General features: G+C 40.6%; 1 protein-coding gene across 1 annotated transcript in view; it reads right to left on the bottom strand.

The window, feature by feature from the left end:
• RPS6KA5 (ribosomal protein S6 kinase A5) overlaps positions 1-14,940 on the bottom strand; it is a 143,864-nt gene that overhangs the window by 27,173 nt on the left and 101,751 nt on the right. The window contains exons 7-9 of the mRNA XM_039884352.1: positions 14,094-14,197; positions 11,670-11,911; positions 10,031-10,230 (exon numbers count right to left, since the gene is read on the bottom strand). Of these exons, the coding sequence (XP_039740286.1) occupies positions 10,031-10,230; positions 11,670-11,911; positions 14,094-14,197 (546 nt within the window). The remainder of the gene's footprint in view (positions 1-10,030; positions 10,231-11,669; positions 11,912-14,093; positions 14,198-14,940) is intronic.

The following is a 14,940-nucleotide window of genomic DNA, read 5'->3' on the forward strand; positions in this document are numbered from 1 at the left end:
ATATTTACTTGGAGAAAAAGAAAAAGGAAGGCTTGGGGCTAGATTAGACTTCCTATCTGTGGACTAGACGCTATGATCAAAGATTTCACACTGGACATAACTCTTAAGAAATTTAGGGAAGGGAGTTCAGCACTCAGATTTGAAAGGACAAAAGAGAACCCCGACCATACCCGCCTCACATCTCTTTCCCTGTGTGCCAGCGAACATAAGGGGCCAGCGGGAACGCAGAAAGAAGGAGGATGAAGGCAGAGAGAGCCAGAACCACTTGGATATGGCTCAACTTGATATCTGAAAATGAGCACTAGAGCTGGAGGCTTGTCATGGGATGAAAGCATCTGCTTCATTACCTGCTACAATGAAATACGCAGGCAAGCCCTAGAAGACAAGTGGCACTCAAAAAACAGAGTGAAACCTGCTCAACATTATTATAGAAGATTAACAATTAAGATAACCAAGGTTCTTGCTGAAATATTTGCATTTATTCTAAGGTTACAGAAGAAATCAATCTAATCAATCTAATCGATCTAATCAATGTACCTTTGCCCCCTTAAAAGCCAGATCAGTAATTTAATGAGAAAGAAATAATGGAATGAATTGATTAAAATTAAGAAGCTGACCACAGTATACATGGAAAGAAACAGTTGCTCTACTATTTTGAGTTTGCAAAAAGATACCCTCTTGTGAATTAAAATAGGAGTAATTGCTATGGAACAAAAACAGATAATATATTTGTAAGAGACAGTGTAGTGTCATAAGAACATGAACTTTGGAGCCAGATTGCATCCAAACTCAGAGTTCAATAAGCTCTGCTGCTTACTGGCCATGTGACTTTGAGATCATTACTCTCTTTGTACCACGGTTTCCTCGACTGGAAAATGGGGATAACAATACCTACCTAAAATGGGTATTAAGATGCCTGAATGAGTTAAGACACGATGTACAACGCTAAGCACAGCTCAGGGAACATGGCAAATGCTTGCTAAAATGAGCTACTGTAATACTCTCTCCTTCTAAGGCAACCCACCAAGAAAATAAACACAGAGATGGTAGCAAGTAGCCACTGAGAATCTGTGAAATGATACAACTGTAATTTTTGACTAAAACTCTAGCAATGTTGTTCATTTCAAAGCTAATTCTACTTCTAGCAGTCCATCCTGGGAACCTAAAAAAAAATGACAGAACCAGTAAAAAGATAAGCAGTATGCTCTTTTCTGTGTGATTCTTTAGAATTATCCCATTGCTCACTGCTCATCGGGGTTTTCAGCAATAGAGAAAATCCCTGCTCAGATCAGGCGCGGGCATATCTGACAGAGAAACCAGGAGCCCTGTCTCTTAGGAAAAAATAAGCATAGGCTTTTCCATTTTCTCCACTTTTCATGTACCTTTGCAGGCAAGAATTAGTGGTATAAAAGGATCCAGCTATAGATACGCTGTTGCTGACATTCACTTTTCTGAATCAGGGTAAAGAAATAAGCCCTTGGCTGACGTCACCTGAGGTACTAACTCCACATCGTCAATTACTTCCTAAACCTGAGTCATCTGACGTTTACCGGAGTCTACTTTGTACTGGGCATTGGGGAAAGGTGTGGTCAGTCATGTCAAACACGCTGGGTCCAGACACAAAAGGAAGGGCATCGAGAGAGCAGTGAGCACCCAAGATCAGGAATGGCCCCATCTAGATGCCCAGACTGGAGAGAGGAGCAGAAAGAGGCCTGCGAACACCTCCAGGAGGCGGTCTGGGCACAAACAGCAGCCCTGGTGTGCAACCTGGGTGTGTGGCAGGTGCCCTGTGCAGGGGACTAGAGTTTGAGACTCAGATGAGGCAGAGATCAGACCAGGAAGAAACTGAGCAGAAATCTGGAGGAATTCTTGTTGAAAACAGAATGAGGGAACATGGAGAACGACCAGTGACAGCCCCAAATCCTCACCTACCCTGAGAGACATGGACAGAACCAGCAGGAGGAGACTCCGGCGGATGCTGACGAGACCCACTCCAGCTTGAGAGGTGAAAGCAGGAGCCTCGCAGAAGGAACAGCACTTAGGCTACCTGCTGTCTCCGTAAATGGAGTGGCACAGGGTTTCCTTAACTGGCGCGTTCTGAAGCCTCTCCCTGGTAGGAAGCTGCATGCCAGGAACAGGACTGGAAATGGAGGTGGGGTGGGAAGGAGAGAGCTCACAGCAGGCTTAAATCCTCTCTTCCCAAGAAGATGATCTTAGATTCACCTTCTTATGTTGTTTCCTTGAAACATACTGGGTCAAGATAAATGTGAAATGTCAGCCATGCCCGGTTATTGCGAAGTCACCCCTGAAGGGTGAACTGTGCCTGGCTGAGACGTATGAGCAGTCACACAGGCCCGGAGGGATTTCTGGTCCAGGACTATTTAAAACCCTTTCGGAAAATACAAGCTTCTTTGTGTTCTCTCTTATCTCCAGTGGTGTTCCTGTGGGGTGTCGTAAGCTGTGCCCATGGGGGTTAAAAGATACAGTTCCTGTATTAAGCTTCCCGTGGCGAGATGGCCCACACCCACCCACTTGGTCTCATGAGTGTGTCGTTTCAACCAGGCAGGTGGTTGAAAGCACTTCTGGTGAGGACACGTTTGATGCTGTCATGCTGATGCACTGTTTCCTGACCTGTATCTTAGAAAGCTCAGTAAAACCAGTGCCAGATTGCAGCCTATTACGCCCCGTGAGTATGAACGCCAGTCTGAGTCCTAGAACACGTGGCTGTGCACGACCGCACGGCGGAAGCGGGGACACAGGCAGAGTCCCACGATGCCTGTCCTCACAGAACTGGAGCATCTCGCAGCAAGAGCGGGAGACAGTTGTCAGGTGTTGCTACGGCTTTACCTCTTCCAATATACTTGATTTCTGAACTAGTTAATAACCTAGAGCGGTTTCTTCTTGCTTCTAAATAAATCACAGAGCCCTCTGTAAAATCGGACCAGGCTCTGAGTCGATCACACTGAACTCTTCTCGTGTATGTTATTTAATCCACACAACAATCCTATCGAAAGGCCACTATTTCTGTCCCTGTTTCACAGACGAGCAAAGAGTCCTTTCAGAAAAGCAAGAAATATATATGAATAAAAATTTCAGGCAGATATTTTAGAATATGGATAACATTAATATTTATTTACAAGAGTAAGCACAGAACATAGCTAAGAAAATTTTGTAAAAGAATAATTGGGGAGGGTTTGCCTAACCACATATTATATATGTATTATAACTGTATTATAAATGTATTATATAACAAAATTGTAAAAGTAAAGTGCTAGCAAAGTAAATTAACAGTCAAATCAAGTGAACGGAAGAGACTACTTGAAAATATCGAAGCATATAGAAAAACTTACATTGTTTTTAAAAAGTGACCAGTCAACATAAGGAAGGCAGCACTGTTCGACAAATGTGTTGGGGGCGGGGGGACCAGTTGTTTGGGAAATAAATAAAGCAGGACCCTTGCCTTATGCCACAACCCCAAATAAAGTCCAAATGGATTGAGGAATTACTTGTAAAAAGAAAAATGAAATAAAATTAAAATTTACAATAATATAAAAATTAATATAAAATTTCTTCCTATTCATGAATGTTAAGTTTCTGAAAACTCCTGTGGTAAAAGAAATTCACAACTGATTAGCTTAAGAATTTATGTAGTAAAGGGTAGGGGAATCAAGATGAAAACTAAACCTATGATAGACAGGAGGATGGATAGATGGGTCGATATATAATAAGCAAGGATGGTAGAATATTCATGGTAGAATCATGGCAGTGAGTATATAGGTATCCACTGTAATAGATGAAATTTTTCATAATAAAATGTGGTGGAAAAAGTGAACCAGTGAAATTCTGCACACGTGTTTTGTATGTTCACTAAAATATAGCAGTAAAGAACTGTCCCAATAAAAAAGTAAAAGGGGTCAAATATGTGGTGACAGAAAGAAATCTAACTATGGGTGGTGAACACACAGTGCAATACATATATGACTCACTGTTGAACTGCTCACTCAAAACTTATTGGATTTCGTTAACCAATGTCACCATATATAACAGGAAAGTACCAATGGCCCTTAGATCAACGGCACTAACAGTCATGGGCAATGCTCATCTCGTCGCTAAGGTCTCCACCGAAGTGTCATCCTATCAGAGTGGCCATCTCTGACCATCCTAACGAAACTAGCTGTTTTCTCACATTCTCTTATCACTTGCCTTTATTTTTATGCATGGAATTTACAGGCCATTCGATATTTATTTGTCTATCATTTACCTCTCCCATCTAAAATACAAGCTCTAAGGGAATAGGGTTTCTCTTGTTCTGTTCACTCAGGATCTTTCTTCTTCAGTTTCAATAGACGCTTGCAAATAACTTTTCCACTTTTTTGCAGATGGCATACATTCTCACGAGTTGTTTATTTGTATTTGTCCTCCCTTTAAAAGTTCACGATCTTTCCTATTTCGTGACTTAATGTTGTTGACTTTCACTCCCCGGTTCTCATGTGGTACCAGAATTATAGAATCTCCTATATGCCTGCCTGAGTTAGAAGGAGTTTTCAGTAAACTACACTTATTCTAAATTTTTGTCCAACATTAGGGGAGTAAAGCATACTATGTAAAGCATATCATGCTGTATTTACTCACTGGTATATTATATAGCCATTACAAAGTTATATTTACAAAATGTCTGTAATCAGAGAATGCTTTTAAATTTAGAGAAAATTTTATTTCTAGCATGAGCACAACATTATATATATGAAATTTTATTTCTAGCATGAGCACAACATTATATATGTGAACAGACTAAAAAGAGATATTAGCAATGTTTCTCTCTAGGTGCTATTACTATTTTCCTCTTATGCATGTTGTAAAATAATAAACACTGCTTTTAGAATAGGAACAATAGAATAAATTTCATTTACAAGGTCGCGACCCACTGAGAGCGACACACAGACTGCCAAGGATGCCAGGGAGTCCAGAGCCTCCTGTCTGCAGACCCCGGTGGGTGTTTCCCACCATCTGAAAGCTATTTTCTTCTATGCTCGGCCCATGTGAACCTCGTTGGTACTCCCAGCCCTATGTTTTATTTGGGGCTCTAAAACCCCCCACTTCCCCTCGCCCTCCGAGAGTGCTCAGAGAGCAAATTAATAATACAGTACGATTCAGCTCTACCGCACATGATGCAATGAGGCAGGAGTAAACGGATCTAAAGGATGACGAAAGGAAGCAAGAAAGGGAGCTGGGGATGTGGTACCCAGGGAAGGGTCATTTTCACCCTGCTCTTCTTCCTGCTGCAACCCTCCCATCACTGGACTTTAGTCTGAAGCTGCTGCGACTGCATCACGTAGAAGAATGTGTAGGTGAATAGCTACTGTGACAAACATGAACAGATTTAGGGAGTAACTAGTCAGAAAAACCCTGGGAACACAGATGTTGCTATTAGGTACAAAAATACCTAAAATGAGGAAGAACAGAAAAAAAACCAAACAGCATATTGAGAATCAAGAAGGCTTTATAAAATATGCCAACAAAGGATTTTACCATAAAGACATAAAGAGTATAAGAAAGTCAAAGGAAAAAGAATCTCTTCTTAAAAGAGGGTGAGAAATAATGATACTTGTAATTATTCTACACATGACTCTAAAAGCAACACATCTAGAAACAAAAAAATTTAAACACAAATGAGCTAGGTTCAAGGTGTCATTAACACGGATAAAATATAAAAATACAACAAATTACTGCTTGATTTTGTTTCAAGATACCATAGTATGTCACACAAAATCAATGTATTAAAATAATTACCTACAGAGAAAACACTTCTCAGGAGGACAAATAATTACCTAAACCTTTTGTAAAGGATGCGTGGGAGGCAGACGTCTAAAATGGTCCTCAAAGACTGCTCACTGCCTCCCTGGGATTGGGGCGCTGCGTAAACCCCTCTCCTCAGTATATGCTGCACCTAGAGACCTTCTTATGAACCGGTATTAAGCAGGAAAGATGCTAGGATGCCGCTTTCGTGATTAGGTTACAAAACGTTCCCCCTTGCTAGAAGACTTCTGCACCTCCCCAGCCTGCATGACGAGAAGGAGCGGGGCACCGTGTTTGGCGGGCCCGCAGAGCAGGGACTAAGTGTGGTCTACAGCCAACAGCCAGCGAGGAACTGAGGCTTTCAGTCCAGCAACCCTGAGGAACTGAAGCCTGCCAACAACCACATGCACCTGGAAGCAGATTCGTTCCCGACTGAGCCGTGAGATCACCACGGCACAGCCAGCACTGACTGCAGCCTGTGGGTGACCTTGCAAGGAGAGGACTTAGCAAAGCTGTGCGCAGATTCCTGGTCCACAGAAACTCTGAGATAATAAATGTGTATTGGTTTAAGCCGCTAAGTTTTGAGCAATGGATAATGAATCACTACTACAAGACCAGACAATAAGTACTCTGGACTTGGTGAGCTCTGTGGTCAGTTCCGCCGCAGGAGCACGAAGGCAGCCAGAGACGATGTGTGAACGGTAAGCATGGCCGTTTCTGATAAAGCTTTACTGATGGACACTGAAATTCGAATTTCACATAATTTTCCCATGTCACAAAATACTGTTCCTCTTTTGATTTTTTTCTACCATTTACGAATATAAAAACAATTCTTAGCTCACAGGACACACAAATAACAGGCAGTAGAAGAGATTTGGCCTGAGGGCTGTAGTTTGCCAACTCCTGACCTAAATAATACAATTAGAGCTCTGTTTAATATCATTATTTTGATAACACTTAGACCTGAACTTATGTTTGTAGTAGTAAAATGAAACACAATAAGAAACATATTTTATTGATGGATAATGAAATATCAAATAAACATCTCTTGGCAAATATTTTTTACATTTCAAAGACAGAGAAAGAGACAAATGGCCCTGTCATAGATGATGGAAGAGCTGAGAACAGAACGTGTCCTGATATATTCAATCATCATGGTGATCAAAGCCCCGCCAAGTAAAGGGCTCCTTCCCGGAGGGGCGGCAGGACAGCTGGTAGAGATGCCACTGGCTGGGTGGTTACCCACCATGCAGCAGTAATGGGAGCCCTAAAAGACGATGTCCTTTTAGGGAGCCCTAAAAGACGATGTTCTACACGGAAAGGCTAGCGGAGACGCATCAGTAAGGAATGCACACTCTATAAGAAATAGACACGCAGAAAAGCTAAAGAGTAATCATTCCAATCTCTAATGCTGACAATTTAGTATTTTTCCAAAATGGTACAAAGATGTGAGGAATGTGGAAGTGATGCCACATGACTAATTAAGTGAACCAAAAAGGGATACTCTAGTAGATTATCTTCGAATACCTAAAGCAACGTCCAGAAAAAAACAACACAACTTTCCTATGTTCTTTAGACAGCAAAACCAGCACCGACATGCAGAGGTCAGAGGAAGCTAATTTCAGCTTATGTTAAGGGGGGAAAAGTGCTGTATGGCCGAAGTTGTTCAATAACAGGAAGGGCTTCCCTGAAAACCATCTAATAGTGCCTTCTGTTCACCGATGGCACTCAGAAAGGACAGGACTGTCAGGGACGCTGATGAAGGGAGTCGTACGTCACTGAGAAAGTTTTATTCTCGTTCTAAATTCTTTTATTGTGAAATCGGATGTGCAGAAAAACAGCTCTGTTCTGATTTTAGGCTACCTGCAGACAACAAGGGACAGGTAGATAACTTGGGATATACATTATTTTGAAGCATCTCAAGTAAGAAGTACAAAAAGGATGCAGAGTTCAGGGAAGGTGACAATAATTAAGGAATGGAAGAATTCAATGATGAGAAAAAGGCTTGGTGAATAATTAAGGTATTTGGGGACAAGAAATGATACATTTATCTGAATGGTGCACATTTTTAAAAGAACAGACTATGAAAGATTTTACATCAGGAAAGATAATTAGAATGATTATCTTGAAAGGAAAAGGTAATGTAAGATAATTCAGTCATTACACTGCTTGTAAATTTTAGGAACAAAAATCTATGGAATCCTAAGTTAACACTAAGCTTTGAACAAAATACAACAGGACAAAATGGATAACTGATTAAAGGGAAAACATTCTATTTAAATTCTTGAAAAATCTGCTTTCGTTTTCAGAGTTTAGAAATCTGATTCAAGCTCTCTTTCTCTCTCTGAATGCCAACTGACTGGTGTGTAAAGGCAATAAAGCAATTTGAATTTGAACATTACTTGGTTCAGAATGTTGCTGCCCTCATAGCCAGCAATATACCATCTCTCTACGGGCAGACCTGGGGTAGAAAAGAAACTAAGAAGATTGTTTGTGTCTGTGGAATCAAAATGAGGGGACTTAGTCAGAGGAGCCACTATTTAATGTCGTCAGGTGAAGGCCGCCCTTTGCACCTGTCATCATGACAAGTATGACCTTGCGAGGGTACCCAAATTCTCAAGACTATGGCCAAGGTTTCCTATAATTCTGAAACATTTTCAAACTGTCAAAAAGCCTATTTAAAATAAGCCAAGTTATATTGAGAATTTTTAGTAACGGCATGATTTTAACTATAATTTTGACATGAAATATGCTTGATCACTTAACTTCAGTATTAAATAGCTGGAATAGCGAGAATTTATTTACTTCCTAATCTGTCCTGTAAAAGATTCATTAATTTTTTTTAATTGAAGTAAAACTGATGGTCAATAAACTACAAAGTATACAACTTGGTAAGTTTTGACATGTTTACACCTGGGAACCATCACAATCAAGATAACAAACATACCCAACACCCTCCAAGTTTCCTTGTGTCCCTTTGTCATCAATCTTGCCCTCCCTCCAGTCAACTGTCCCTCAGTCTCTTCCCTCACTTGAGCTAATTTACACACCCAGAATTTCTTGAATGGAGGGGAGGGTGGGTCAACTTGAGGAAGGACCCTAAAGATTTATACTGTTAATGTTTCTTCCAGCCTTCCCTGGAGAGACTCACAGCCTTCTGCCAGAGTAACTGTTTACTGGGGAAAAGGAAATAATCAGATCCTTCAAGAACTGACACATTCGGAAGACCTAAAACATCACTGGGGCTCACCAATCAGAGTAGGGGCTTGTTGAGGTCAGGTGATCAATGGGGTTTTAGCTTGGGTCCATCTCACAGTGGATTCAGTGGGTCCCTGAACCCATCCTTTGGTTATTTCACAGTTCCAGAATACATAATTGGAATAGACATACTCAGCAGCTGGCAGAATCCTCACATTGGTTCCCTGACCTATGAAGTGAGGGCAATAATGGTTGGAAAGGCCAAGTGGAAGTCATGAGAATTGCCTCTATCTAGAAAAACAGTAAACCAAAAGCAATACTGCATTCCTGAGGGATTGCCGAGATTAGTGCCATCGCCAAGGGCTCGAAAGATGTAGGACTGGTGATTCCCACAACTCCATTCGACTCGCCTGTTTGGCCTGTGCAGAAGACAGAATTCTAAGTTTCAACCAGGTGGTAACGCCAGTTGCAGCTGCTGTTCCAGATATGGTTTCATTGCGTGAACATATTAAGACATCCCTTGGTACCTGGTATGCAGCTCTTGGTCTGGTATATGCCTTTTTCTCCGTCTCTGTCCATAAGGCCCACCAAAAGGAGTTGCGTTCAGCTAGCAAGGCCAGCGATGTACTTTCACTTTCCTATCACAGGGGCATACCAACTCTTGAACCATCCATAATTTCCTTTCTAAGGATCTTGAACACCTTTCCCTACCATAAGACATCACGCTGGTCCGTTATATTGCTGACTTTATGCTGATTGGACCTAGTGAGCAAATACTCTAGACTTATTGGTAAGACATCTGTGTGTCCAAGGGTGGAAAATAAATCTGACTAAAACTTAGGGGCCTTCTTTCTTAGTGATTTCTAGGGGTCCACTGATGTGGGACAATGTCAAGATATCTCTTCTAAGGTGAAGGGTTAAGTTGTTGCATCTGACCCTTCCTACAACCAAAAAATAGGCACAATGCCCAGTGGGCCTCCTTGGATTTTGGAGGCAACATATTTCTCACTTGGGTGCGTTACTCCAGCCCATTTACCAAGTGACGCAAAAGGTGCTGGTAAGTGGGGCCCAGAACAAGAGGAGGATCTGCATCAGGTTCAGGCTGCTGTTCAAGCTGCTCTGCCACTTGGGCCATATGATCCAGCAGATTCAATGGTGCCTGAGGTGACAGGAGCAGATAGGGATGCTGTTTAGAGCCTTTGGCAGGCCCTGATAAGTGAACTGCAGCACAGGTCCCTAGAATTTCGGAGCAAAACCCTGTCATCTCCCGCAGATAATGACACTCCTTTTGAGAAACAGCTAGTGACCACTTAACTATGGGCCCCCAAGTTATATACAGTCTGAAACGCCCATCATAAATTGGGTGTTATCTGTTGCAGGAAACCATAAAGTTGGGGGTGCACAGCAACATCCCATCATCAAAGGGAAGTGGTATGCATGATTGGGCCTCAGCAGGCCCTGAAGGCACAAGTCAATTACATGAAGAAGTGGCCCGAATGCCCATGGTCTCCACTCCTGCTACACTGCCCTCTCTCCCCCAGCCTGCATCTCTGACCTCAGGGGCAGTTCCCTATGACAGCTGACAGATGAGAAGGCTCAGGACGGGTTTACAGATGGTGCTGTATGATAATGCGGGTACCACCTGGCAGTGGACAGCTATAGCATACAGCTCCTTTCTGGGACATCTTTGAAAAACAGTAGTGAAGGGCAATCTTTCCAGTGGGCAGAACTTTGAGCAGTGCACCTGGCTGTTTATGTGGCCAGATGTGTGATTTTATACCAATTAATGGGCAGTGGCCAATGTTTGACAGACTTGGAAGGAATATGATTGAAACAACTGGTGACAAGGAGGTCTGATTGACAAAGATATCTGAGGGAGAGGTATGTGGATGGACCTCTCTGAATAGGCAGAAAAATGATGTGAAGATACTCGTGCCCCATGTGAATGTTCGTCAAAGGGTAAGCTCAGCAGAAGAGGACTTTAATAACCAAGTGGACAGAATGAGCCGTTCTGTGGACACCAGTCGGCTTCTTTCTCTAGTCAACCCCGTCACCACCTAGTGGGCTCATGGTGACGGGAGGGGAGGTTACACATGGACTTCTAACTCATCAAGGCTGACCTGGCTCTAGCCACTGCTGAGTGCTCAATCTCCCAGCAACAAAGACCAAAACCGAGCAACCCATATGGCACCCATCTCCAGGGTGATCAGCCAGCTACCTGGTGGTAGACGGAGTACATTGGAAAGAGCAGTGTTTCATTCTAACTACAACAGATGCTTACTGTGGATTTATACTGGATTTGCTTTCCCCGCATGCAATGCTTCTGCCAAAATTACCATCTGTGGATTTACAGAATGCCTTATCCACCATCTTGGTATTCCATACATCATTGCTTCTGATCAAAGACCTCAGTTCACAGCAAGTGATGTGCAGGAATGGGACCGTGCTTCTGGAATTTACTGGTTTTACCATGTTCTCCACCAGGTGGAATTATGAGCTTGTTATCTTTATTTGGAGATTAAGTATAGTTTAAGGAGATGCGCAGAGCTGTGAAGTTGACAAAGGATAAACTTGTGATGATTAACTTTTAAGTGTCACATGCCTGGGCCACAGATTGCCAAAATTAAACAGCATTTCTGGGCATGTCTATGAGAGTGTTTTCTCACGAGATTAGCATTTGAATCTCCTCCCCAATGTGGGTGGGCACCATCCAATCCCTTTAGGGCTTGAACAGAAAATAAAAGAACAGAGGAACGGAGGATTCAGTCTCTTCCTGTTTAACGGGGACTCGTCTTCTGTCCCAGGACTGAGATTTACACCAGTGGCTCCTCTCGCTCTCAGGCCTTTGGATCCACTGGCTTCCCTGGGTCTCCAGCTTGCAGATGGCAGATGGTGGGATTTCTCAGCCTCCATCATCCTGTGAGCCGATTCCATGTATGTATGTATGTATGTATGTATGTATGTATGTATGTATGTATGTATGTATGTGTGTGTGTGTGTATATATATATATATAATTAGTTCTGCTTCTCTGGAGAATCCAATGTCAATCTCTCTACTTTTAGCTATTCCAGTGAGTATATAGTGGTATCTTATTGTGGTTTAATTTGCATTTCCCTAAAGACTTAATGATGTTGGTTATCTTTTCTTGTGATTGTTTGCCACCCATAGATCTTCTCTGGTGATCAAATTTTTTGCCCATTTTTAAAAATAGAGGTTTTTTTTATCCCTTGAGTTTTGAGAGTTCTTTATAAATTCCAGATACCAGTTCTTTATCAGGTATGATTTATAATTTTATCTCAGCCTGTGTCTTGTCTTTCCATTTTCTTGACAATTTCTTTCGAGGAGTGAAATTTTGATGAAGTACAATTTATTGATGCTTGCTTTTATAGATTGCACTTTTTGTGTTGTAGCTAAGAAATCTTTACCTAAGTCAAGGTCACAAAGATTTTGTTTTCTTCCAGAAATTTTCAAGTTTTAGGTTTTACATTCAGGCCTATGATCTATTTTTAGTTAATTTTTCTATATGTTGCAAAATATTTATAGAATGATATAATGATATAGATATTATTATTTCCCCTATATGATAGCCAATGGTTCCAGCATCATTTGTTGAAAAGACTATCTTTTCTCCACCAAATTAACTTTGCAATTTCATTAAAAAAAAAAAAATCAGTTGCCTATATCTGTGTGGTTTCTATTTCATTGACGATTGGTCTGTCTTGATAGGAACACCATCACAGTGTCTTAACTATCGTACTCTGTAAGTCTTGAAATCAACTTTGGCCTACTTTTTTCAAAGGTAATTTGGCTATTCTAGGTCCTCTACGTTTCTGTATGAATTTTAGACCCAGGTTGTCAATTTCTAGGAAGGAGGAAAAAAAAAAGGCCTGCTGGGATTAGGACTGTGTTTAACTACAGAACGATTTGCAGAGAAATAACATCTTAACTCTACTGAGCAGTTCCCTCACCTGTGCGCCTATGCATGTTTAACTGAATGCCCGAGGGGTGCCCTCTGCGGATCTCTGGACTCAGAGCTCCTCTCTTTCCCTCGTTCTCCTCTCCATCACTCTGCCCTCAAACTCTAGCTGCCTCGCTCTTCCTGGACTCTCGGCTCCGTCTCAGCTCGGCCTGAGCTGTGGCCTGGACACGCTCTCACGGCAGTAAGCCAGGCAATCGCGGGCTCACCTCGTGCATTTTCCATCTCAGCGTTCACTGTCCTTCACTGCTAGGTGTTCAGTGTCTTCAATACTGTTGTTTCATATGTTTTGCCCATTTTAAAAATTGTTTCAGGTCGGAAAGTAAATCCGATTCTTGTTATTCCATCTTGGTAAGTAGTGGAAGTCTCAATTTTAATTTTTAATGTCAAATCTGTTCTCAAAGTTATAAAATTCAAGTGAAAACGGGACAAAAACATAACTAGTAATTAGTATAATGTCTTATCGCTGTTTGTTTATTAACTCATTGCATTCCAAAAATATTTATTGAACTCTGCGTAGTAAAGCACCGTGCTGGCACCTGGGCATACGACGCTGAGAATGAAAGCCAGACATACCCCTTGCTCTCACAGAGCTTACAATCTAGTGGGACAGACAGACGTCGATCAAATAATTATAAACAAAAATGTAGCACTGCAATTGTGAGAGCTGCTATAAAGGCAAAGAATAGAATAATGCTATGATAACCTATAAGAGAGTGATTTTATGGTATTTGTTTCTATTGAGCCTATATCCATGAGTTGAAAAACATCACTACTGTTTATGTTAAAGTCACAAAGGAATTGTGGGAACTAAGTGTCCACTGAATAAACTTTCCGATATACAATGTACTTACTAGGTTAAGACAATAGACTAAGTGCTTTAGAACACATATAAATTATGACACTAACCCTATGAAACAAGATATAATTGGGCACATAAATGATAAAGAAATATAAAGTTTATATACCTACATCCTACCTGAACATAACGGGAAATTAACCACTTGAACATAATTTTGTCTATCCCCATTAAAATTTTTTTTTTCCGTCAGCCTGATGGCAGAAATTTGATCAGTTCCCTTGAAGTAACAATACATTCATTTTATTTCGTCCAGTCTTACCTAGATATCTCAGCTTGGGAATTCTTTTCTCCATCGACAGTGAAAGGAGATGCTCCAGTTAGCAATTCGTACATTAGAACACCTAAACTCCACCAGTCAACTGCCTACAAAACAACAATTTCATTTGATAGACTATTAACTAATATACATTTTGTAAGAAAAATGCACTATTTAAACCTATGCATTTAGAAAATATTTTAACAAAAGGATTTCTACATAGTTTTCTGTGCAAGGAGTATTAAATTAGTACACGCAAAAAAAGACATTTAGAGAACAAATATCCAGGGTATCCTCAGAACATAATTTAAGTCTAAATTTTAAACATTTAGCCAATGGGCTAAAATTTTTTAAATTATTGCCTAAATTAGTAATGGTTTTACTTTGGTTAATTAAAATTTTTTTTTAAATTTAAAATATATTTTCAAAATTTTAAGTAAGTGATATCTTCGGACTTATGATAGAGGAAAAAAGTATCAATTAACATTTTTATTAATTATTTAGGTCCAATGAATATTACAAAATTCCTTAAAGTCAAAGAACAAAAATGAAAAAAGATCTCCTCTAAAGATGTTATTTTTTCATAACCATCTAAACCAATTCCTCTTATAGAACCTATCAATCCAAGAGTCTTCATTTGTGGGAAGCTTGATGAGATTTAAAATAATATAAAATAAAATGTGATCTAAATTGGAAACTAATTTATAAATCAGTTACCTGAACTGATGACATAGCAAATTACATATAATTTAAAGAATCTTGATATACTGAAAGTGAGTTCTTTTATAACTAGGTAAGTCAAAATTCCAATAACAGCTGAATATACAAGCTCACACTAACAAGATATTAA

Source organism: Pteropus medius, unplaced genomic scaffold (assembly GCF_902729225.1).
Source record: "Pteropus medius unplaced genomic scaffold, Ma_sr-lr_union100, whole genome shotgun sequence".
Lineage (NCBI taxonomy): Eukaryota > Metazoa > Chordata > Mammalia > Chiroptera > Pteropodidae > Pteropus > Pteropus medius.